We start from the raw sequence: 27,749 nt of genomic DNA, 5'->3' as shown, positions 1-27,749 counted from the left end.
GTGTCTTCAGTGGGGTCCCGCGTCGTCCTGGTATCTGTTTCCTGAGTGCCACCATCTTCTCCTCTTCTGGTTGTCTACCCTTTTATGTAACGTGAAATTTCTGAGTTTAGGTACTCTGAATTCCCTTTTAGGAACTTCCAACTCCTGCATGATAAAATAAAAATACTTACCTTCTTCCTGGCTACCAAGTTTATTTGTGTGGTCCTGCCCAACATTGGCACAAGTTGTGTCCTCATGCTAATGTGTACGCATGCCATGACCCCACTCATTCTTATAATATGCAGCACCAGGCAGGGCCAAACCCCAGTAGTGAGTAGGAAGGTAATACATGGCTTTACATAGAGGGTGGGGGGGGGGGGCAGATTACATAAATGACATAGAGACACCTCCATACTAAGAAATATGAATACTAGGAACTAGGAGTATTTTATGGGGCGTCAGTGTGTGACAATGTGAAGTTGAAGGCCAACCATTCACTCTACTCGATATTTAGACCTGAATTGGACCTAGGAACATTCCGATGGCAATTCCTATTTAACTCATCAGATGGCCTCCAAGAAGTGGTAAGAAGCCCAGGGATAGTCAGACTTCGGCATGCATGAGGCATAGCCATCGGGTAACGTAGCATGGACCATGTTTGCATCAATCCATGGCTTCATTATCCATCAATTTACTGTGCTAGTAACCTTCACTCCAGGCAGGTTTTGATGATCTCGGCACAATTCAAGCTAGTGACGGTCACATCTCGATTGTCATTGCCTTCATGAATAATAAATAGCCAGGATCATAGTCGTCAGATGGTTCTGGATGTGATAGGATTGCTGTGAAGCTGATTCATCTCTTTTTTACTGAGTATCTAAAAGTGTCAGCACAGGGTGACATACATACAATCTAAGGGTGTGAAAAGCTCCGTCAGATACTGCTTTTTAAATATTAAACTTTAACACCAGGCAGCCAGCAAAACACAAATATTATCAGAGCATTAAACCTGACCAATAAATCAAGATTCCATTTAGCTACTCTTGTTATCTAGGCACTCCTGCCAGACTGAACAGAAAACATGTCAGAGCTTCCTGACAATTACATGGGAATAAACAATACAATCTGGTCATTGGCTTGACCCGTACTTTTTTGCAAAAATCCACACTAAAAGGACAATCAGCCTCAAAACTCCACATTCTGGTATTTAACTATACACCTAATATATTCCTGATTTAATAAATTCACCAAGGCTAGAAAAGATGGACTATCAAGTGAGAACCTAAATGATTCAGCAAACATGGCAGTATTTTACCAGCCGGGTGGTCACTGAAAAGTGCCGGGCGATGCGCCCCACTAGAAGGGGCAGAGGAGAAATAACTAGACAAAAAATTTTAGTTCTGGACCAGATCCTTTCTAGGTTTGTTGGATCAGCCAGGTTCCCCATGGTCATATATCTTCTCCAGTCTTTAAGTTCTTTCATAAATAGGGCCCATTATGTGTAAATATAATGTTTTTTTTTTAAACTGGGGATGCATTATGAAATGACCCCCAAGATTTGTTCAGACTTCGGGGAAATGGCTACAGTGTCATCTCTCTACCCCCCACCTCTTGCACCTCACTAATAGCCACACAACGTAATGAACAGTCAGTGGTCAATTGGTATGTGCAGGACGAAGACAAAAAACTGTCTGAAAAAAATATTGAGAAACCCTGAGCATTGATTTTTACTATTAATATTTACATTCTTGCTAATAACCTCTGCAAATTGTGCATTGTATAGTGTAGGCATGTGTAATCCGTACAGGTAGTTATTACCTCTCACAGGGATCACATACTCCCCCCTGACAACATCATCTGCTTTTCTCTACAAAAGGACAAACTCATCTTTGTTAAGTGAAATCCAGGTTCAGAATGTCCTTGAGATGCCTTCTCGGTGATGACACAATCCATGTAAATCATGCTGCTTGTGCCGTTGTTGTGTTTACAAATGTCTTATGAATCTGTTTCTTCTGCAGGATCTCACTTTGTGATTTGCTGTAATGTTAAAATGTTGCAGTCTGTATGCTGGAGAAAAGGGGAGCTAAGGGAATGCTTCTTCTGTTTTGCAGCAAACAGATGACATCACTAGCCTAAACCAGAGGTCCGTTAAATCCTAGGGGGGTTTCCCCAGTGGTTGCTGGAGGTTCCATCAGCAATGAGCAATTTGTACCTCTCAGGTCAGTTTAAAGCCGAACTAAACTTAAAATGAAAAAAAGATTAGTCGGGAGGTTTCTTCGTTTGGGTCTCGAGTCATCCCAGTATCCGTCTTCACCAGGCACTGACATCTCTCTTTGTCAGGTTCTTCTTCCTACCTTACCCTATCTCGCACTGCCAGGTGTGGGATTGGGTGACCTAGATGGGGAAAACAATTTCTTTTCTTCCATTAAATGGCTTCTTCACACGAGATTAGGGCATGTGCAGAAGGAGCAGGCAAGAACGTCCCGGGATGTATGACGCAGGTATCCCGGGAGGGTTTGCACTCCCATTCTGTCTTGATCGCCACAGTGAAGGGAAGGTGTTGCACTTTAAATAAAAGGGTTGTCTACCTTTTTATGTAAAGTAACAATTCTGAGGTTGGGTCTGCTTTAGGTGACACCAATGATCTGTATGGCCAGCAATATAAGAAGCATTTTTCCCACTGACCACCACACTAATGTGGAGCTGAGGATATAGTAATTATATAAGGGATTCCCTGAAGACCTGAAAATTATTTCAAGGGTTCCCCATGGTAAAAACATAAAGGCTGGTCCAGACAAAGTCACTTAACTGGAGCAAAAAGATAATTTCAATTTTTCAGTAGCTCTTCCCCCCCATTTATAAACAATCAATCCCCCTCGAGGAAAAAAAAAAAAGGCTTTATCCTCCTCGGCTTGATGTGGCACAGGTGATATCCTCATTCCTTCCAGCAGATCTTGCAGCTCTAAATCCTCAAGAATTGCAATGGACTGGATTTCATTCTCCCAGGATTTGGAGCTGCACTTTGACGTCACCTGTGCTACCTGGAAGTGTCAATTGCCCAGGTGTGACCTAAGGTCCTGCAGTGACTGGTTCTCTTAATATAAAGGTGACTTGCAGAGTCACATAGTTGAGTGGATCACACAATTTTGGTCTTTTGCTATACAAATGTTTTTTTTGCAGGTTTCTCTTTCTATTCAGTGAATCCAGTGGCTTCTCATCTCATATGAACATCGTGATTTTTGTGCGGTCCCACGATGAACAGTGCGTTAGGCGAGCTTTGTGTTCCTTTTTTTGTCGTGCTAAATTTGTCTTGCTGAAAGCAGCTGTTTGACTATTTGAAGGTGCAGTTTCCCTGGCAACAAACCTCTGGGTTGAATGATTTCAAAAGTGTGAGACATGAGATGTGTAATCGATACCGTCTGAATTTCTCTGCTTTTTCTGTTAAACTTATTTGCCTTCATTTTTGTGATGGATCAAAACTTTAAGCCCTGGTTCACTCCTGTCTACCGGAGCCGCAGTACTGTGCATTGCGCTGAAAACTGTCGGCGTTAAAGCATTCTCCATAGATGCATTGTTACTTAGACATTACAAAGTTCTATTGGAAAGATGCAGATTGCGCGGCATTGCACCAACATGGGCTCCTTTCTTTACTGTATGTTACAGGTGGGAATCAGTGCTGGAGTTAGCATTTATCGAATAATATTTGTGACATGCTTTGCATTAAATCAGATCTTTAGAAATAAAAATGTAATTAGAATACTGTATTTCAAATACTTTGCCACAAGGGGGAGCCCCTGTCAGAGGGCACATTACATTGTAGCACTGATCTTACAGTCATTAAATACATGTAGCGGTATCATGATCCTTTGTTCAATCTCATTTTATTGGATTTAGGAAGGTGTGATCACAATAAAAAATCAAATTAAAGAATAAGAGCTAAGGATCATTAAAACTAAGTCACATACTTTTGTCTACAGTAGATTTTGAGATGAATAGTAAGTTGTCTCAGTAAAAAGTATTTCAGACAAATTTCTGCAAATACAAGGCTGTTCTAAATGTGTAGCAAAGTGGCATAGAAGAATGTTAAAAATAAAGAACATGGGGAACATGTTCTGCTATCATGGTATTGGTGTTGTAGTAATAATTCAATTTAAATGGAACCCCAACATATAATAAATCATCCCCATGCTTCCAAATGCGTTTGCATTGCAGGACATCAGAACGTGCAGATGGGAACAATTTGTAGTGTAATAATGCAGTTTGTTTTGCATGCAATGTGGTGCAGTGGTAATCTATTCAAAATACCCATAATAAGGCCCTCTCAAAGCCAAATTTTAGTGCCTGGTTTGGCTAAAAATCAAAGTACTGGATCCCCCAGCAACTATATTTACCTCCTCTTCTCACCAATTTGCCAGTCCAGTACTACTGAATGTCCCCCTGGCTCATTTTTTACACTTCCTTTGACTCTAGGGTGTCATAGCTCCAACCCCACCTTGAACTCCCTGGAGATTGTTCTTTCATGGCACCACTCCCTGCAGCATTTGGGAGCTACCGTCTGAAGAAGGGCAGACCTTGGACCAACGACTCTACATAGGTCAATGGGTGCTCAATTTGGGAAAGGGGAAAACGAGAGGAAAAAATATAAGACCTGGGCTTTATCACAGCTCAGATTAAAAAGTGAAAAACTGCATGGCAGTGCACATGGTAAGGTAATAAAACCCCCCTCAGAAGTGGAAAGGGAAAATAATGCAATTTTTTTGGATCACCGGAAAACATTGCCAATTTTAGATCTCATATGGTGGAGAGAAATGGAAGGAAATTACTTTTGTGGGGTGGCTTGTCAGCAGTGGACCCCATATGGATGATAGTAGATGTTGTCTTTCAAATCTGGTTGGTTGTGAGGGGACGCATGTCCAGATGGCCACTTGATCTAATAACCGGGAGGCTAAAAGCAACAAATTTACAAGCTGTAACTCCTCTTGGAGCTCATATCAATGATCCCTATTTTTCACTCACCTGCTGGATCATGACTAAATGAAGAATGGGAACGTTAAACCTCAGAAAATAACATATTTCTTCCTTCCACATGAGCCACAAGACTCCCAGGATGGTGCCACTCCGACTCCTCAGGCCTCTCCTGCAGATCCCGTTTTCACAGGATCTTTATCATCTTCAGGCCCAGAACCGGCAGATCACACTACCAATAGTCCTGTGAGTCCTCTCACTCCAAACTTTCGCCATGTACATACTCCTTTTCCCAGAAGTGCTGGGCACGTCAGGCTTCATTCACCCCTACGAACATCCATGGGGTAGTCAGATAAATCGCTCGGACCTATAGAGATCATGTCTATGGAACAATTCCCAGTAACTGAGGAAGACATCTCTAAATCTACCTTAATAGTAATGCTTTTATCACTGAAGCACAGACAAATTAAGTCACTTGGTTTAAACCTGGTTGTTTTTATTCATCAAGTAAGCTGAAAGCCTAGTACACATGGGCCGATATTCACTTTTCATCCAATAAAACATTCTTGGGAAGGGAAATCATCAGCAGGGTTTCCAGATTTAGGTGGATAGAGCAGACTCATTGGCTAATATCTATCAAAAGTTTACAACTTGTTTACAGTCAATTTCTATCATTTTCTATCCAAGAAAACCAAATGGACGGGATCCACCCAATCACTTAACAGAAAATCAGATCAGAGCATAAACTAAGTCTCATGCAAAGCTTCTTGTTTCTGATCCACGATCTATTTTTTTTTTTTCTATCACTAAAAGAAAAAATGTATAAACATATCATTTCAATTCTGCTTAGCGTATTTTGTACAAAACATGGCGTGTTTTACTTAAAACATTTGTTTTTGTCGGGTTTGTTTATTGCCTTGCTGTCTTGCCTTTGTCACAATACATCATCTTTATTTTACTGTTCCGTGTGTTGACACCTCTTGGCAGAAAGAAAGGGAACTGGAAATCTAATAAATTGCAGCTACGTCTTTTCCCCCTGCATGGGCAGAATATTATTTTATTACTTTATTTAATAACGTGGGGCAAGGTGGTGTCATGTGCAATTACACTTAGCAATCAAAACAATTGTAGCCGTTTACTGATGACGTATGAATTCCGAATGGTGGCAAAGATTGTAGTTGTCCCCCTACTATCAACTTTTCTTCTTTTAAACCCTGTATACTCCCGTCTCTTTTCCATCGCAGCGTGTAACCATCTTCGTCCTTTTTCGCTTCCTCTTTGCAATCTTAAGCCATCTCGGTCAGGCAAGGATGAAATTCCCTGACACTGCAGGGGAAGTTGGGATGTGCCAGGTATGCCAGCAACAAACACATGCGCAGTTCAAGGATTGTGACCACATAAGCGCGAGCAATCAGGCAGGTAAGAATGCTTTTTGCAGGCAAGACAACACCTGTACCTTTCTGCAATAATGCTCTTCCTGCTCACAAAATTTTAGGGGCCATGCAAGGAGCATTGCATACAAGCTGCCATTACTAACCTAAAGTTTACTTTCAAACAGCCCTCGATCCCTCTAATCTGATTTCTTCTTTTTGGAGCCGATGGGACACCGGGCACCACCAAGTTTTTCTGTTTTTTTTCTTATGTCAAGAAAAAGGACCAAAGACAGCTAGGGTTTCAATGCGGCAAACAAGTATATTATAGTAAGTATGTAAACCAGAACAACACAGCGTTTTAGACAGTCATTCCCATTTTCGAATTCAAGAGAAAGGCGACTGGCGAACTATACAGTAATATCCCTATAATGACGTTAGAGAAGGAGAAAAACATCTCATATCCAGATGCATTTTGACTGTTGGCTTCTTCAGGGGAGTTGACAAACGCTTGTTCACAATTTGTATAACAAGTATATTATACTTACTATAATATACTTGTTTGCTGCATTTAAACCCTAGCTCTTTGGTCCCTTTTCTCCATATTTTATTTATAGGGGGCAACCAAATACACTTTTTAGGAACATGATTAGCACCCTTTATCAATATATTTCTTCTTATGTCAACCAATTTTTCACTGCACTGGCGACATTTTCTCTTGAAAACGTAAAAAAAAGTGCCGATCTTACTGGACATGTGTACTGCACAGTTTGGGAAAGCGCCTTCTGCATGTGCCTGAGATCAGGCATGCACAGTTGGAACAGCCTAAAACTACCTGGGATATGTAGCGTATGTATCCCAGGAGGCTCTAGATTTCCCATTCAGTGTATAAAGATGGCAAGAAAGGATTCCTTCACAAAAAAGTTTTTTTCATTATATAAAAGGATTAGCCACCCTTTTATATAAATGTTAAAAATGTTGTGATAAATCATCTTTAAAGCACATTGTTCTCTTTGCAGAAGCCCAACACACCTGCTGCTGAGTTGGACCTATAGCTCTGAAATTGGTGAACATTCTGAATGGATAGCGCTAGCTGTTACTCAGCAGCGCCCTCCCTAGGGGTGCACCATCATTCTGGCCAAGGATAAGAGTTTTACTGCACTGAATGGTGGTCACACATAAACCCACGAGGAAGGACCACCTTTCCGAGTAAAGATTGGAGGGGTGTGTGATGTCACTAAACTGGCTGAAGTTTTGCAATTTTTCTTAATCTTCCAGAGGTTGCTGGGGCTTCCTTGAGCAATGAACAGTTTTGTTTCTCAGGACAGTTTAAATTACACCAATGATCTTTTTGGCTATCTATTGGGGTGACATTCTTCCCAATGGCCAGCAATGTAAGAGGCATTCTTCCCACTTACTATTATACTGATGTGCTGTGAGCTGTGTATCTAGTAATTCTAGAATAATTCCATGAAGACCTGAAGGATATTTTAAGGGTTTCCCCATGTTTTAAGGGCAGGTCGGGAAACGCTGGTTTAGGATGTTCCTGTTCCTCCAGTTTTCTCCTGCTGACCTTCATGTCATTAGAAGGAACCAATGAGAGCTGCGGGGGACCCAGGAGATCAACCTTCCCAGAAGGGCCAGTTTCCTAGCTGACTTTGTATTCTCTCTTTTATCAGCATCTATAGGAAAGAAACAGCTGGAGGAGCTGGGTCAGCACATGGAGTAAATAAACACTCCTAAAAGATGAGAGAGATCTATGATGTGCAGGAGAGGAGCCTGTGCCAGGGAGTTTACTCTTCCTGCAGGAGTCAAACTTGTTGTCAAGTTCATGGGCAAACTGCAAGTTAATTATGAAATGTTTATGGGAAGGAAAAATGCTACACATAAGCATTGCAAATATTTAAAGTTGCTGATCAGATCGCAGGAAGAATTCACCTGAAACAGACCAGTGTAGAATCACAATAGCTGCCAAGCTAAAGGCATTTTCAGAAGGGAGGTGCAAAGTTTGCTCCTGCATGAGGTCCTCTGACCTTTCTCCAAGTCAGTTCTGCACAGGGGCCTGATGTTGCCACTGGATGGAGGTAATCTACGGAAAAGAAAGGGTCACTTTTGCTCTTACTGAGCTATTCCTCACAACTCTTAATATGTAATTAGCAACTTTCCCCAGATGTTTATTGAATATCCTCATCAGCTCAGGAATTTTACTCGGTGGTCGCACTTTTTTAGCTTTTCCAAAATAAAGAAATATTTTTGCCCCTTCTCATTCGCCTTTCGCTGCTCTAAATGTTCGGATGATGTAATAAAACGAAGGCTCATAATAAACCCGTTCCTTTGTTCAGTTAGGCCGAAGGAGACCGACATTGGCTCCCAGTTGCTATGACGACCGGCCTGTCAGGATGGTTTTATTAAGGTCCAATGGTAATTCCTATTCCCAAAAGCATGTTGTCAGATTTACTTTTAGTCAAAGCACTGTGGAAATATTTTCCATATTATTTGCTTGTACTCTGCACATAATGGATAATTACATTTAAATGTTATAGTCCTGGCAGCGATAAAACAGTAATAGGGAAATATTCCCAACTGCCAAAGTTCTATCGCCTCCGTAAATCCCCGGAATGCATCGGAATAATACTTTTTATTGCTCATTAGAAGGCTGTTTTAGAATATTACCTTGAAACAGATTAGCCTGAAAAGCTGCTTAAAGAGAACCAGTCGTGGTTTGGCTTATATGAAGATGAGAATTTTAGTCCTCGTTTAATAATATTATAATTATCCAAGCTTACTTATGAAGGGTTTATATTTATCTGTCCCTGCTTAATTTTTTTTAGGCAATGAAAGCAGGCTATGGATCCAGGTGTTAGTTATAGGAGATCAGGTAGATTCTGCCCTGTCAGCTACCTTACGTCATGCTACCTGTGGTGATAGGGAAATGTTGTCGGATTATGTTTACTACATGTTCGGTGAACCTCTTTTCCTGAAAACCTTAGAACTGACTTCAGTGGGAATCCATTGCTATGGTACACAGCTGGGAGTGTTTCGATTGGCTGGTGGGTGACATCCCTGATAATTACCAGCCAATAGGCACACGGTCTACATTAACAACCATCCAGGAGTTTTTAGAAGCATCATGCCCATTAGCTTGGGATTTGGAGGTTATTAGGAGGGCTGTGTGTTATTTGGAAAGCAGCATGGCAACCCCTTTGACATTTACCGCTTGTGACCTTCCACATTAGTTTGCTTGGTGAATGTCAAACACATAAATTCGCCACCAACTTAAGATGAAGCAAACGTATCACTAACAAAACGAAGTGGGTTCTATTAATATCCTAATGTGCAGGCACATTACTGCATATAGGCATTAGACTGGTGCTAATGGGAGTTCCAATTTCTATTTGATTTTGGAAAAATCGAATACTAAAAATAATAAAATATAAATATATAATAAAACAATAAAAAATATGTTTCAGTTAAGTGAATGGGACTAGAAGTATGGATGGTTTCTGGGGACATTTTTTTTTCTTTTGCAAGTTCCAACAAATGTAACAACCCCCCTCCTTTCCTTCCAACCTATTTTCCCAACTCTTGGACCTAAGAATTGGTCAGGCACATTGAGGTTTGTTAAGGGGGAGTTAATAGTATTTGATCCATGTTACCCATGTCTGTAAGTTGCCTGGTAAGCCACTGTGCTGGGAACACCAATAGCTAAGTGGTAAATATTCAATACAGGTGTTCCCAACCCCACCCATGCGGTTCTCTAACTCGGAGGGTTTCTGAAGGATGTTGACATTTTAGCACATATGAATGATTGCTCTATCTCCGGTGGAATAAATTCTGATTAGTGTTAATGTATTGACTCTTACATTACCCCTGGGAAGCAGCGGCAACTCATCTGTCCACTTATTTCACTTGCTGCCATCTACTCAGGACTGGAACAATATGATTTCCATTATAAATATTGCATTATTGAACCACGACACAACCATATAGGGAAAAGTCAGCCTAGTTATGTGACTTTTAATAAGATAAATGTGAAGGGTACAATGTCAGTCAGATGACAGAGGGGAGGACTGAAGATTGACAGCACGCTGGGTGGGTGAAATCTACCGCCGATCCATCACAGGGAATAAAGACAACGAACGGGATATTCTTGTAAATTGGAGGCTTTAATGCAAATCTGTCATAGAGGAGGTCAGGATGGATGTCTTACCCAAGACAACTGGGGAAGGTGATCACTATGGAAACGTCTCATCCCGGAAAGATTAAAAATACAGATTTATACAAAAATATTTCCTTTTGAGCAAGTTTAAAAGATCTATTTACACTGGATATATATAGATTAATGATTAACAATACAATAGATAGATAAAAATAAAGATCTTGTTAGATATTTAGATAACAAAAGGACAGGTGGGTAGATAGACATAAAAAAGATAAAATGATCTCGATAGATGACAAAAGGATAAAAAGACTGATAGATTCATATGTATGTAGATAAAAAGGTGCACCTGAAGACAGACAAATAGATAGACAGACTGATAGGTGTATGGATAGACAGAAAAATGATGGATAAAAAAATTGATATCCATCTATCCACCTGTCCTTTTGTTATCTATCTTTTTGTCTATCTATCTATCTATCTATTTATCTACAATCATTTATCTATCTATTTATCTATCTAATTGTCAATCATTATTCTATCTATCTATCTTATTGTCCATCATTAATCTATCTATCTATCTATCCATCGTCAATCATTGATCTATCTATAAAATTGTGCATGTGACCGGTATCCATACACATGGAAAATATTGAGGTCACCCGTGTAAAATGTTGCCATCCGTGTATGTGCATGCGGTACGTTCATACAACTGGGGCTCTACATTAGCGCTAGTCAGAGGTCAGTCTCTCATTATCGGTCTCGTAGGCCGCAGGTCAGCATCGTGCCGTCGTGCAGTCTCATTATTTCTATTAATAATTGCGCTCGTGGGTAGCAGTTTTAAGAACTAATTTAATGCATGGAAATCCTGACAGTGGCTTCTTATCATGTCGGCAAACATGAAAAGCTCCTTGCTTCCGGCATCCCCCGTTCCTGCGCTGCCTTGTCCCTTGTGTTATGTATCACAGGAACATTGTTTTATATTTGGCTGTCAGAGTAAACAGTTTTGTGGGGCATCCTATTTTTTATTTTTTGCTGCATAATTTCTAATGAGTCGCATTTTATAATAATAGCCTTTCCAGAATGCTGACATGTCAATGGTTGGGGATGAATAATCCGATCATTTCATGCAGTTGCTGTAACTGTTTGGATGCAGTCATACACATTACATAATGCACCGCATAGAAGAACCATGTGCAAAATTGCTAGACCCAGAGGCAGCCAATCAGATTCCATCTTATTGTAATCAGATAAAGGATTTTTACTCAAAAACAATTGTCCTGAATAACAAAGGCCATATTGATTTTGTTGAATTCACTTGAATTTGCCAGGGCTGAATAGTTCCTTTACAGTGAAAACAATTATTTATTGATTGATTCTCCCCATGAAGTGCAATTGATTACTGAAAGGTACAGTTCTTTTATCGAAACGATGGTTATCAGGAACAGTCACATCATTATGTGTACAGTTGGTGTTCTACCTAGATCAGATAGCTCGGATTTTTTGGTCAATACATACAATTCTCAAACATGCCTATTCTGTTTTATGTTTTTGGATCACGCTGGGGTTTTCTGTCTTAGAACACTTGGCTCTGTCTCTCCCTCACGATATCCTTCACTGCATTCATACACTATATCTTCTGACTTAACCATTGCTTGTGTTTATTAACCCTTCTGCAAGCCAGACTTCAAACACGATCACCGGTAAAAAAAAAATCAACACAATCAGAAGATTCAGTAGCTGGGCTGTTAATGTGGATCTGAACCCTAATGTTACCTTTACAGTACATGGTCATCTGAGGACATCTCTCAAAAATCCACGATCGCTCAGCCATCACATGTGATGCCTGATGACGAGTTGCTGTACCCATCATCTCTCATTGGCTACAGGAATCTGGCAGGGTAGAAATTTTAGTCCTAGTTTGTTGTCAACGTGAACTTTTCCATCATGTGCGTTGAATCAGATGATGTTGTACAGCGAGACATCTCAAGATAATGCAAACGATCGCACAGAGCAATAGACATTTTATCATTTTAGTTGGTTGTAGTGTGATGTATGATCAATTCGCTCAATGAATTCTATATTGCTACTTGATCAACCGTCCATCCATCCAACCATCCATCCATCCATCCATCCGTCCAACATTCTGAATAATATTTTACTGTCTATTGAATACTTCCACTTAGATTGTCTTCCATTGCATATGAGAATCCCAAAGTGGAACTTGCTTATTGAAAGCCCTTGAAAGCCATTGTACAGTCATTCTGCACATTGACTTGACTTTCGTCTTCCTTCCAGGACTCACTGTTATGCTCCATGTCGCCATCTTGTTTCTTCTGGGTTCTTATAGCATAGTCCAATCTTGCACTTCACAGGTGGAATGTTAACTGACGTTCTTTATCCAAATGTAAATAAAGGAGCACCAGTCTTACTCTGTGCATGCTGCTTTTATATTTGATGAAGGCCACTAATGATGCGGTGCCCAATCTCGGGCATGTGCAGAGCAGCCATAAGTATCACAGGAGGAGGTGGGTTTCCCTTTAGGCCTTTACCGCTGTGGCAGTAAAAAGGGAAGGGGAGTTTGTTAAAAGTAAATTAATAATGGGAAAGCCATCCTTTCACAGAATGCTGAAAATGTCTGCTTTAAGTAGATATGTATTTTACTTTGCCGAAGCACCGTGCATCGTAACTGGCGTGGTTTATATTTTTTTTTAATATTTCTTTTGCTAACTTTTTTTCAGATACTTTTGTTTACTTGTACTTGCTGCATTATTGGCATGCCATTGCTTGATAATGACAAAAATTAGCACGCCAAGTCATTGTGTGTTGGCGTCTAATCCCCACCAGGTTCACCAGTGACAATCGGAGATTGTCCGTGATAGGAATGCACTGCCTACAGCAAAGAAAATTAAAGAGGAAGGTTGCTTGATTTGACAATCATGGATGGCGCCGTGTAGAACTTATGAAAACAAAAGACGTACCAGCACTCCACAGTACAGGATTCTTGATTTATCATAGTGTTGTTACTTTGTTGCCCTGAGGAAGGGGCCCTGGGCTGCCCCAAAATGTTGGTTTTTCAAGCATGTTGTGACAGTGCTTTTTCAATAAAGCAATATTCCTGTACTTTGGAGTGCTGGTGACTTAGTATTCTGTTTTTGTGACAATCAGAGTACATTCCCTCTCCTTGCTGTTTGTACCAGCCAATTCCTTCCTATATTCCTTTTTATTTAGCTGTGAAAGGGAGAATGAAGGGGAATACTAGAGAGAATCATTCATGTGACAGTTCCAGGTCTGCTGGGGCTGATGACATCACATTCAAAATGGCAATATCAACCCCAGGGCTTTTGGATGTTTACGTAAGAATGGCTTTTACAGGTGAAAAAGATGCCAAGATGTAAATGCTCATATACCCTAATAGGGGAGATTTTTATAGACATGGATGATAGGGAATCAAAGATAGAATCATGTTGGCGTCATGATGGGCTCTGTTTATAAAACAGGAAATCTGACATTTCCTTGGCCGTTCCCTGGTGGAAATCAATTACTGCCATTGAAAAACATGGACCTGAAAAATTCCCTACTGGGAATGTTTGAGGGAATGTCAGATTCCCTGTTTTGTAAATAGAGCCCTATGGTTTTTATGGTCAAACGTGTACCGTAAGTCAAAAGTCAGTCAAATTAGCATTTTGTTTTTCTTTTTTTGTAAAATAAACCCTTCAAATGGCTATTGGCATGTTTTCAAATTGTTCTCACCCTTCAGCTGGTGTTCCTTTCACTTAGCCAGTAAAATGCCAGCCCTGGCAAGGCGCTATGATATGATTAAATTCACAGATTAATAGAGGAGTTAATGAGCTCTCTTTGTGGCACTATCATGGGACCTCACTGCTTCATCTAAATTTATAATTGAATTTTAATTAAAAATTTAACATGCAGCTGAGATTTAATGAAGTTGCCATGTAACCTTAAGGGTACAGTGCCCAGGTACCTAAATCCCTGTGAAACCCTGGAGGAATCAGCTGCTGGTTTTCAAGGGCAGGACAGAGAAGATGTAGCGGTAAATGGAGAGGGCCTTATCTAGTAACTGCCTGTACCGACTGCAGAAATGACACGATTCAGCTTGCTTAGTGAAGTAAAGGAGGAGAGAAAGCAGAATCTGATTGGATGCTGAGAGGAACTGATTTAGCCATTTTGGGGAAAAAAAAGCCATGTTTCACTTTTATTTGCTTGTCTGAATAGTTGTGATTGTTACTTTTTGAATGAAGCATAAGGGAATATTGTTACTCATAAAGGCTCCTTTAAACATTCATTTCTATTCTATAACGTGGGCATCAACACAACTCATGGTGTTGGTACTCATCCGTTCTATATGGATCCCCGTATGCGCCCCACTAGGACACTGCAGCTCACTTTTGCATTTTCAAAAACCTTCACTACATTTATGTACCTTGGATTGCGCTTTACAATAAATGGGCTGCTGAATGCAATGCATACATGCTTTAGGACATTGTTGAAACGGGCTGTAGGTTTAGATTTTTGGATTTTGTCCCAGAGGGGATGCCAAAAAAGAATGTTTTTTTTTTTTCCCTTTTCCTAACATTTTTTACTTAATATTATTTCATTTATTAAGAGCATAAAGGAGGTGGTTGATTAGTGGTTGGCAGACGCTCAGGGGAAACTGGGATTGCCGGTTCAACCAAGCGAACACGCAGGTAGGAATGCTTATTACAGAATTGACATTGCCTGTCCTCTTCTGCAATAAAGCCCTGCCCAATCCAAAACTTAAAAATGCAACTTCTGCTTTAATATAATTAAACTTTTTGAAAACAAACAATATTGTGTCAAAGATCCTCTGGTAGTCCCTAAATTCAATACAAAAATTGATTTTTGTTGCAGGAGCAAAGAGATTAACCAACCGAGCGACTCTGTGGTATGTGCCGCTTTCTCTGACCAACGTGGACAAAATCACCGAAGTTCCACCGATTCAGGTAATTATGTGCAGCTGAAATACTTCAATTATTGTTTCTTTTATATGTATATTGTTTTTCTTTTTTTTTTTTTTTTTTTTTAATTTGTATTTTTAAAGCTTCTATAAATATCATGGAAGTCCTTGTTACCATCAGAAAAAAAACATCCTGATATATTACAATGTTTGTATTATGCGGGCAGATGTGTTGCCCATTGCAACCAGTCCTATTCTTCCATTCCCAACACCCAGAATCTTCTAGTTGCTATCAGCAGATTCGATAAGTGGTTCCAGTCCCTCATTGTTTAAAAAAAAAAAAGATTGCAGTGCTACTTTCAGCAGAAATTAGGTTTTAATGATACCACTTACTCCATATGAGCCATCACATTATGGATCCTGACATTCCAGAAACTCTCCACGTAATGGTAGACGCATCCTTGTACCTATGGTGGATTTACCATGTATTTTTATAGACCAGTAATAAAGTTAAAAATATGTTTGGGAGAGGCTTTTGCAGCATTATGTCTTCCGATTGCCACTGACAAGCAGAGCTATCCCCATCCTTATCAGCAGTATGGATAATGATGACAAATTAATACCTGAGGGTAATTCTTCTTTTCTAGCTCATTATTATTAATATTATTATATAATTTATATAGCACCAACGTATTACGCAGCGATGTACATTAAATAGGGATTGCAAATGATAGACAGATACACACATTGACACAGGAGGAGGAGAGGACCCTGCCCGAAGAGCTTACTATCTAGGAGGTGGGTGAAGTTTCATACGAGAGGAGATTTCAAGTGGTGGGAAATTTTAAGAGACAGAAGACGGGTAGGTTAGTTTGAAAGGATGGGTTTTGAGTGCACTTCTAAATGAGCAGAAAGTTGGAGCAAGCGGAATAGGACGAGGAAGACCAGAGTGTCAGGGCAGCTTTAGAAAAGTCTTGGAGCCGTGCATGTGATGAGGTTATGAGTGAGGCAGTCATTTGTAGGTCATTGGAGGAGCAAAGAGAACGGCTAGGGGGGTATATTTCTACCAGGTTAGAAAGGTAAGTGAAACAAGAACTGTGGTGGGAGCTTCTGTTAGTTTCCATACATACTGAAGTACAGTATTCTGCGTGGAATCAACATGCAACTGAAACATGTTACATATTATATATAATAACATACCTAATGACATAGACACATTGTAAAATTGTATCATAGGAATTTGATATTATTATTTTGTATGTCCTATTGTCAGGATCCCTATAAATCATAGATATCCCACACGAGACAGCCCCATGTTGTGCGGTTGACATAGCTGAACTCAATAAAGATATAAAAGACACAAACAAAGTTGTATGAACAACAAATCATGAAATAATTCAATAATAGATCATTGAATGTGTTTTATTTATATAATAGGTTTATTATTATAAGTAAGTGAATTTGACTTTTCCAGTCCCAGCAATCAGAGCTTTAAGATGGGCAGTGAGAAGCAGCAAGTGGACCTGGTCAGCTATGTCGCAGTGTAAGGAATATACTAATAGGGGACAAAATCAGAAGGTTAGAGGGGTCTCATAAGTTTGCTGCTTTTTCTTTTACTGTCTGGTCACAGGGAGTGGACCTGTACATGAAAGAGAAAATGCAACAAGGAAAGCATTTCTAGCCAGAATGGACTGCTCAGAATGAACTACAAATCTTCTTGGCAGGTAAAACGGCTCCCTTTTTATGTATTTATTTTGCATATTTGGCTGTATGCCACCTATGAGTGCAAGGAAGGAATTAGCTTTATTTGCTTTATATGTCCCAATGTCAGTACTCACATATCATATATATCCTATTGATTGGACCACGTGACACTTGCGCATTGAAGCATGCCTCTCCACATATGTAACATTTTTTGTTATAAGTTGCAAACAAACAAAATATTCAAGGCTACTTCATGTCAGCGTGTTCTTCCTTACCCCAATCTTTGTCTAACCTTAATGAAAAACACGGGTGGTATTACCAAATATACAAAAATACAAATGAACCACAGCTGCTTCAATCGTCTTTTTGTGTGGCATCAACATATTACATAGCCGGCTTGTAGGGCTAAAGGGAATTTTTTTATTTATTTTTATGCTCAAAAATGACCAAAAACATACTGGAGGTTAATTGGCTTCTCCCCATAATTGCCCTTTGACTATATTAGTAACATTAAACTACGACAATAGTAGGTAGATTAGTGCGTTGCTCTGATGGACGATCGTGACATGACTGTGGACTCTGTGTAATATGTTGAAGCTACACAAAAAGATGACTGATCACATGTGGGCCATTTGTGTAATATCACCCATTCTATCCATTAAGACTGGAAGGGAAAGGGAATTAAAGTGAAGGCGTTTTGGTTATAAATTATTTATAAAATAAAGACCGCACCTAAAATATGGTGCAGATATAAAAAATAAACAACAGGAGCCATATTTTTGTAACAATGACCCATTGTGTGCCCTCACCCTTTTGGAAGCAATTCCTTTCTGCAAAAAACACTGCGGCACCAATCTCCAGCATGGCTTTACCGTAAACGGAGATTACAGAATGTTTGGAAAATTCTCTGGGTAGAGAAGATTGGAGAATGGCTTTGAAATAAATCCTTGTGTAGCAGCTGCTAGGAAAGATCAGTAAATTGGCAGATGCATTGCTCCTAACACAGTAAATACTTCAGACGCTAAGGAGTCTCCGGGGATAAAAGAGAGGACAATTATGTAACCAGTAACAGGGTAATGGTGTCTTCTTAAAGTAAACGGGTAGTGAAAAATACATTAAAGTCACCCTGTCAGGTGATTATTACAACAGCAGTACTCTATAATGAAAACCGCATCTCTCATTTTTATATGTTTCAACACATGCGATTGTGAACAAGCCCTAAGTCTCAGAATTCCATTTCTATTTGCGTATTTCAGATCGGAAATTGTGAAGACAGTAAAGTAGATCTAAACACAATCACCTTATGAATTTTATTTTAAATTACTCTAATAAAAAAAATAGAGAAAAAGTAAGAGAGAGGGACTTTTAGGGCACCAACATGAAATAATATATTAAAACCAAATTGTTTATTGAATACAGATTTAAAACATAAGAATTTTTTGACACAAGATGATCTCCAAATTCAATCCAGTAAATATATAACAAAAATGACCTCATACAATCACAGAAAAATTCTGCCTAATGTTCACTGGATGGACCAGGTACCAAAGGTAGGTACATTTTACTTGACATGTTTCGCAGAGCTACACTCTTAAAGAGAAGATGTAGACAGTGTTTACCCACAATCTGAACATTTACAGCTTCAAGCCAGGTTTTACAGGTCAAACATTTATCTGCACTTGTGAACTTTGTTTTGGCTGGCAATTATCATTTGCTTGCCATTTATTAATCGAGACTCAGAATGATTAGAAGTTCAGTGGCCCATGGGGACTGCATTTCCTCTGATTTCTTCTGATACCCCAGAGTGATTTAAGTGAAAAATCAGTTTGATTTTGACTTCTTGATGATTAACTTTAAAAGTACACCTGAAAAAGCAGACCAGCTCTGTGAAACGTGTCGAGTCAAATTCCTTGGTCCATCTACTGAACATTTGGCAGAATTTTTCTGTGATTGTATGAGGTCATTTTAATTATTTACATACTGGATGGAATTTCAAGATTTCTGTATTCAATAAAGAATTTGCTTTTTAATATATTTAATGTTGGTGCCTTCTCTTCCTCTCTTTATATTCGTCCTTTATTCTTATTGCTGTGTTTGGCGAGGCACCGTTAGATTGTTTTTAGAGAAAGGATACATTGGAATCCCCTTAAAATAGAATGCTCACTACTGATATTGAGAAATTTACCTCTGTAAGAGAACCTTCTACTCCAGGCTTTCTCTAACTTTTTGTTATAGGGTAACTCTTGAAATAATTTTGAGGTCTTGAGGGAACCTATGCTATAATTACTATAACCACAGCTCACAGTATATTAGCATGGTGGTCAGTGGGAAGAATGCCTCTTACAACGCTGGCCATTGGGAAAAATGTCACCCTTACAGATAGTGAAAAAGATCATTTGTATCAGTTATACTGACCTGAGTGGCACAAATTGCTCTTTGCTGAAAGAACCTCTGGAGGAACCATTATTCAGGATCAATTACTACCACGAGTACAAAAGGTCTAACAGGCCCCTGATGGCTCATTAAAAAGAACCTGCCACCTGCACAATGCTATTATTCATTCCCTATGTAATACGATTATTCATTCCCTATGTAATAGCAATCACATTTATTGATTAAAAAAAATGTAAGAAGCCTTCCACACCCCAAAGTATAAGAAAACACAAACTTAGGCACTTTTGGGTGCATAGGGAAATGTTGGTTGTGCCATGCATGTTTGGTATTACCGCCCACATCAGAGTGGGAGCAATCATTTTAGGAACTCATTTGTGGGTACAGCTTTTAGGCTGAGCATGTTTGCTATTTTCTCAGAATTCCGTCTTTATAAAAATAGTTCTGCTGTGTTTGTGTGTGCTTTTCTGAGTTGATTTACTCAGGATTCGGGTTTGCTAAACAATAGTGCAAACAATTGTTTTTTTGTTTTTTTTTGAGAGTCTGCATTTAGAAAAGAAATAATGTTTCAGGTGGTTTTATGTAATCGTCACACCTAAAATTTGCATTTTAATGTTTACAAAATGTAAAAAGGCATCGAAAGTTTGGGTGAATTAGGAAATATATTCCGTGAACCTCTCCAATAGATGCAAGTTTCCCTATGGTTTTGTCTCTTTAAAAAAAAGTATACGAAATTATCTGTATTTTTCCCCAAATCCAATGATGAGTCCTTAATTTTTCTGTAGTGAGAGGACAATGCACTGAAATCCTGTCAAATGTGGTATTTCAACTAGTGAGCTACTTTAAATGGTGCTGTGCCCAGATCCTAGGTATTTAGGTGACATTTACCTGCCTGGTTTGCCAACAAGAACCGTTCCATTAGCAGAAGAGCCCTTGAAAAAAGTGTGTGTGAAAGCATTTCTGTGACACCGAAAAGGCGGCATTTAACCCATGTAAGTTAAAAGAGATTTAATTTTGCATTTCATGCGGAAAAATGGGCAAATTAATTGCATAATTGAGCTGAGCAGAGTGAGCCGCATTGCATTTCTGGGTTACAGAAGAGATTACAGACTAGAGGGCTTGCTTGACTTGGCCTTGTCGTAGAGATATGGTTGAGTGAGTCACAGGATGGGGGTTGGAACTGGAGCACGGCACTAGCTGAGATGCTGGGGAATTGAGAGACATTAAACGGGATTCTCAGGTCACTTTCTTTTTACCTTCATTTATTGCAGGATATTCTGCAGATAAAACTAATTCAGTCAAGTTATGTGTTCATTAGGACTGGGTCCACACTACAAAATGCAAACATGCAAAGAGAAACGTAAGCTTTCGTTTTTATGGAATGCAATGTGTTTTTGTCTAATAGTCAACAGTGGGGTTGTGCTAATTTTGCAGGGGTGGCATGAATCACGACAGCAGAAAACGTTCAGACAAATTATTCCAAAAGACCAGCAGATCAACAAGCTGTGAGCTTGATTTGGTTTTTGTTTCTTTGTAAATGGGCTACTACCATTTTAAATTGTCAAAATACCTTACAAGCTCAGTGTAGATTAGTGTTTCTAAACCAGGTTTCCATGAAACCCCAGGCATCCTTCCTGAAGGTTCAAGGGTTCCTCCATGTAAAAGTTAAAAATGGCTGGTGTAGATGATGACCATAAGATCAAAGCATGGCTAAGCTTATGACCTTTCAACATTTGCAGCAATTGGATTTCACAATGGCTCACAAAGAAGTCCCAAGATGCCTTAATTCTTAAGAATAGGAACCCCCTGGAACCTTTCATATCCTTGAATGCTCTTCACTGTGTTCACAAGATTTTCCCAAAAGCCAGGGTGAAAGTAGTGACTACAGCTTTCTGACTGCTCATCTAATCTGCTTTCTCCTACTTACAAATCCTTCCTGTTGACCAGCAAGTGCAATGGGAGGTCTCTCTACCCATTCCAAATGTAGGGAGTGCAAGGCAAAGTGGACCAGAAAGATATCCATGCCATAGCTTTTGGGAAACCCAAAGTTCATTGAAGATCATCAAAGGATTTACCTTAAAGAAGATTCACTTTAATCCCCTTCTTCAAACCATGGAGATGTACAAGTGTGTTGCATATGCTGAATGGAACTCTAAAGAATTAGTGGATTCGGGAGGTAAAGCCCCCACAAGTTCTCCTAAAAAGGTTTTGCTTTTTTCATGAGGAGGCTGTCATTAGCTGTAAACCTTATTCAGTCATCAGCATCAGTGTGTTATCTGTTTTCTTGGCTCATATGTGGAGAGCACAGACCTTTCATTGTGCTGCCTCACTGAGAACTGAGCACGTTGTTCCACAAGTGCCACAATATGACTGCTGGATGGCGGAGGCTTGCCAGCATCTGGCACACACAATACAATTCTCGATGGGGAGGTTATATAATTGAAATATTAAAAGCTGTGATTGAGTTTTGCCAGAAAAAAGACTTGTTTTATTGTCACCCCGTGTCAAAGGAATGTCAATTTGCCAGTAATCTTTGTACAACACAGAAAATTACATTGATCAGTTGGCTGTCTTTTAGGGAAAGCATCAGCTCCACAAAGCAAACCAGTAAAAGGCTGCATATCAAAGTAGCTGTGATCTGCTGCGTGCTCCCTGTGGATGCCCTCCGCTGGGGACCATGTACGGGAAAACACAGTGAAAACAAGTCATTTTCCAAGCAGTCGTGACAACCCCTATTTACAGCTTTACGTCATGCGTTTGTATTGATAGAAATGCTAACAGAATAATGTAGTGTGCTTAGGATTCACACAACAAAATAGAAAATGAAGTTCAAGATAAGGTCCGTTGCATTGAAAAAAAAAACTCTGCTTGCGCCATTATTGGTGCAGTTTTCAGTAAAGTGCACAATACAAAGTAATGAATGGTAACATGGTAAATGCACAAAATTCACACAACGCAACTCATTTGACCCTGACAGCCTTAAGGTAAGGGCTACATACACACGTCAGATGATTCAGGCCCAATTATCGTTTCAGGGCTAGTATCAGACGAGAACTGATAATAGAAGTGTATACAGCGCTGTCTGACGTGGTTCATGGATCTGCCCTGGCAGTTTCACGAATGACCGTGATATAAGTGAGGGTGGGGTGCCAATCGCTCGCTCTCCCCCCTTTCCATAGAGTAAAACGGCGCTGTATGTACAGCGCCCTTTCATGCATCTTTCAGTCTTTTGTCATTGAAAAGGATTGTGAAAGATTTTTTCCAACCTCAAAGGTCTAACGTGTACGTAGCCAAGAGGGTCACAGCTTGATTTATTCCAATATTTCATAGGACCATTCATTCCATTCTCTAAGCTCCTTGGTTTTAGTAAGGGGTCAGATAAGAAAAAAAATATTCTGATCCATCTTTTCTTTGTTTAGGTATATCTTCCAACTGATGCAGTTTGCCAAATCGGTCAGACAGCAGTATTAGTATTGGTAGTAGTAGTATTGCTCTCTGCCACCCCTACTCATTCCTGAAGCCTGCTAGGATATGTGACCTAAGTATTCTAGGAGGCTCTGGGTTTCCCCATTCAGTCTTTTCCCCCGAGGTCTCCCCTGTTATTTAACTTCTATTTTGCTTTACATAAAAAGGTTTTCTACCCTTTTATAAAAAGTTAAAAAAATGTGATAGGTCCACTTTAAGGTGTCAAAGGATGTGAGTAGAATGTGGCATGGCACATGTTTCACATGTTTAAACACACATTATTGGTTCATTTTCTTTTCTCTTTCATTTTTATTTTCTTCCCTGTTTCTTTTCTTCTCACCATCAACTTTTTCCCTTTACCTCTCCCTTTCCTCTTTCTCTGTCCCCCCTTTTCCAATCTTTCCTTTTCCTCTCTGCCCTCTCTCTATCCCCCGTCTCACTCATTTTCCATCTCTCCCACACTCCCCATTTACATATATTTGTGTGAGAGACAGACATATAGGTATTTGACTATATTTGGTATAATACCAACCCACACAGATTCACGCAAGCACAAAGTCTCTGCAATGGAAAGTATTGCTATATTCGTTTAATGAGATTCATTTATTTTTAATTAATAGAAGTCTAAATCCCCCCATGAGTGATTTTTGCGGGACCGATTTGATTTATTTTATACGGTGCAGGAACTGTTCCAAATTTGTCTTTTCTAACCACATGGAATTTCTTTCTGTTTAAACAAAAAAAATTTTTTGTTAGACCTTAAAACAGTCATAAATCCAGAGCGAGAATGCGAGAGTAAGACCAAATTCTGCCAGTGGAAATCGAAAATCCAAGGCGGCCTTCAAGTCCCAGTCTGATCGTTTATTTTTTTGGCCGGCTGACTCCCATTTTCCATCGCAGAACTTACTTGATAGCTAAGCAGAAAAAAGACACTTTGGTGGAAAATTTGATGAAAATTTTCCACTGCTGTAAACACGGGGGATTTGTGTATAACAGCAATTTGTATCACATGTGGTTCAATTATCACGGCATTTGCATCCTGTGATATATCTTTACATCGACATCCTACTTTCCATTACAGCTAAATATAGATACACTTTCCTGGACATAGAATAGTGTTAGATGGCTAATTGGGGAATGAGGAGAAAAGATTTAGTTTATTTTTTTAAATATAGTGTAGCCTTTGGGGTACACTTATAAAGAAGTGCCAATCACGGTGGCTTAGAGGTTTGCACCCTGGCAGCGCTAGCTCCCAGATTTTTATCTTGGACAGGGTTTCCTCCAGGTATCCCGATTCCCTCCCACATTCCAAAAAACATGAAGTTAGGTTAATTGGCTTAACCCCCACCCCCAAAAAAAGTAACCTTAGATTATATTAGACATATGACTATGGTAGGGACATTAGGTTGTGAGCCCCTTTGAGGGACAGCTAGTGACATGACTATGGACTTTTTAAAGTGCTGCGTAATATGTTGGTGCTATATAAATACTGTGTAATAATATTAATATTTAGGAAGTGATGATCTTTGTTCTCTGTACTGTACTGTTGATCAGAATTTCCAGTCACTTGAATTAGGTAACTGATTACCTTATTAAAAAATGGTGCACACAGCTCATTCTTCGAGAAGTGATACCCTCATAAAGCCGTTAGTTTAAAATAAACACCCTCTGATATCCATTGCATGACAAATCGTATCTGATGATTCTTAAAGTAGCGATAATAAATGAGGTGATCACTTATAAGCTGACAAACATTTATATAAGACAATCATGCCAGCACGTAGTACGGATTGGCCCTATTCAGCCAATTATGTCTTTATGGCAGACTAATAATTTTCCTAAAGGCATTTAAAATACCTTCTCTGTTTGCCATTGTTACTCAACCAAGGTTCCTCCAGAGGTTGTTAGGGGTTCCTTGAGCAGTGATCAGTTTGTACCTCTCAGGTCAGTTTAGGTGACCCCAATGATGTTTTTGGCTATCTGTAAGGGTGACATTCTTCCCACTGGCCAGCAATGTAAGAGGAATTCTTCCCACTGACCACCACTAATATACTGTGACCTGTGGATTTAGCAATTATAGTAGTTGTTTCCTAGTAGGTATTTCAAGGATTTCCTAATGTGAAAAAGGTCAGGAAGATTAGTTTATGTTGAAGCAATATGTATGATCATTCTGCAAGGAATAATTCACTGAGCTCGGTTAACGTGGTAAAAATTCACGTTGCAAAGAATAACCAATGACATAGATAGAAAAAAAAAATCCTATTTTTGGTTGCATATGGTTTTTTATAAGCAAGCAGAGCTTAATTTTGCCTACTAAGCTAAGTGATTTTTTTCTTGTAAAGGGATAATTCACTTGGCTAACAGCAAGAACTCCTTTAAGCTATGTGCACATGTCAGATGACTGTTGCCCTAGATGAACATTCATGCTCGTCTAGCGCGTGCCCTGGAGGATTGATGAACGTCCAATCGGGAATGACTGCTGTGCTTTCTGATAAAGGTGAGCACAGCAGGGTGCCATTTATTCATCCTCCCCCTCTCCAGTGTACAGCACTCATTATTTATTTGTCACTGGAAATGATCACAAACGATTGCTTCCAACGACATTAACCTGACACCTTTCTAATGTTTGTATGTCTTTAGTAAATCTTATTTCTAAGTATCTCTGAATATATAATAAGAGAAAACCTCACTAAGTAATGAAGAAGAGGGGGAAAGGGATCTGTAGTTCTATACTTTGGTGAAAACACCGCTTTTTCCATGGACACATTAAGAAAATTAAAGGTGGTAACCATAGAACAGGAAGTGTAAACTTTAATATCTTTTTTGTTTTTGGGTTTAAATACTCATGACTGGAAGTATGAGACCAATGGTAGGTTTCATACAGGCACACCAAAGCAGATGAAGGCAATAGACACTGTCTAGCAAAAAAAATGCCCACAAATCTGTCTTTTAAACTGGAGTGCCTGTGCAGTGGTATGATCTGGAGTGCTTTTGGGGGACACTATAATGATCTGGTGTGCCTTTGGGAGCAGTGGTATGATCTGGGGTGCCATGGGGGTAGTTCTATGATCTGGGGTGTCTTTTGGAGACAGTGGTATATTCTGGGGCTGCTTCAGTTGATGGTGCTGGCAAATTTTGAGATGGCAGTGTCAGGAAGAGTGAAAGAGTGTTTTTAGAGCATGAGATACGATATTCACACATGGATTTGCCACCATAGAGTCCAGACCTTAACCCTAACATTTAGAATGGTTGGGATGTGTAGGAGAAGACTTTATGTGTTGTTAATAATACACCATACAAACACCTTTTTTTAGAATTGTGTGTATTGTAGTATTGTGGTATTTAGTACTACAATAAAGTTAGTATTTATTGTAGTATTGTAGTATTTAGTATTGTGTGTATCGTACCTTGTAGTTTGGGGAAGCCCCTTTTCTGTTCCAGCATGGACGATGATCAAGTTTATAAAGCCAACTCTACAAATACCTGGTCTGATGAGTTTGGTGTTAAGGAATGTAACTGGTGTGTGCAAAGCTTTGAACTCTACCCTGTTGAACACTTTTTGAGATAAATAACTAAATTTTAGGTAGAAGAAGACTTCCCAGAAGTCAAAAGACTGTAAAGCCACAAACTGGATAACTTAAAACTTGAATGAAAGCTAAACATGCTAGAAATGTGGAGCCCCTGTCTTTTCCCATGAGAAAACTAGAAGCAAAGCTATGGTATATTGTGTAAACGACTAATCCAATCACACTGCTTAAGTCCAGCTTGAGCGTTAACCACGTCTTTCCCCAGAGATTCATTGGAGTAGAGTGACTGTACTCGTCCATGGGCAGTAAATATGTTATTCGGAACTGGTAAAGATAAAGGCTTGTGTAGTAGTGAAAATCAGAGGTCCAAAAACGTTTGGTTATATAAAAGCATACAGCTAAAGGTTGCCGTCAGGACAGTCCCAAATCCAGTTACTATGTGATGCACAAGCCATATAAAGCATATAACAATCGCCCTTTACCTCCCAGAAGGAGCCAAATCCTCCTTTGTTTGTGTCGACGCCCCCACCCAAAAACTGCAGATCACGGTGGGAGGGGTTCAGTGTTAATTCAGCAATCAGTGGGGGGGGACTAGGTGTGGCCAGGTACTGACTGACAAGCTACAGGCTTTTGAATCGGAAGTAACAATGCTGATAGCCACACCCAAGCATTTTCTTTTTTTTCCACTGTGGTGCAAGCAGGCTGACTCTACATGAGAGCGGCAACTCTCCTCTGATTTTATGAGCAGTGCAGCATTGTTGCCTTCTTGTCACAAGAATCCACATTTGGTGGACTTCACTGTCAGGATCAACAGGTATTTGTAGGACTTGGCATATACTTTGTAGATACTTTAAAAAACAACTTTTAAGCTAATGTGTCCTAGGGAAAAAAAGTTTCATATGCAATTTGGTCCTGGCTTTTCTCATGCCCTGTTGCTCGCATTACATTTCACTAACAAGCAGACAATCCCTTTAATGACCGCTCTTTATATTTAACCTTCCGCATTGCTATTTCAGACAGATGTATTGCACACAAGCGGTTACGGTTACTTGATCTTTTGTTTTTTTCTGTGAAGTTTTCACACCTGTGATTTCTGCAAGAGAAAAAGTCACAAGGCTGGCAACGTGTTATTTATTTTCCGTTTGGAAAAAACCCAACCTTAATCGTTTTTTTTTTTTTTTTGTGTGACAGTGCTACAGCTGTGAGTCACCCGGCAGACGCTTTCATTCTGCCAAACATGTTAAGGAGAA

General features: G+C 39.5%; 1 protein-coding gene across 8 annotated transcripts in view; it reads left to right on the top strand.

The window, feature by feature from the left end:
* ACOT7 (acyl-CoA thioesterase 7) overlaps positions 1–27,749 on the top strand; it is a 123,695-nt gene that overhangs the window by 33,237 nt on the left and 62,709 nt on the right. For all 8 annotated transcript variants that reach the window (XM_072426896.1, XM_072426900.1, XM_072426895.1 and 5 more), the window contains one exon: positions 15,367–15,458. In XM_072426896.1, the coding sequence (XP_072282997.1) occupies positions 15,367–15,458 (92 nt within the window). The remainder of the gene's footprint in view (positions 1–15,366; positions 15,459–27,749) is intronic.

This window comes from Pyxicephalus adspersus, chromosome 11, assembly GCF_032062135.1.
Source record: "Pyxicephalus adspersus chromosome 11, UCB_Pads_2.0, whole genome shotgun sequence".
NCBI classification, from domain to species: Eukaryota; Metazoa; Chordata; class Amphibia; order Anura; family Pyxicephalidae; genus Pyxicephalus; species Pyxicephalus adspersus.
The sequence above is the reverse complement of the archived record's forward strand: the minus strand, read 5'-3'. Positions and strand labels throughout refer to the sequence as shown.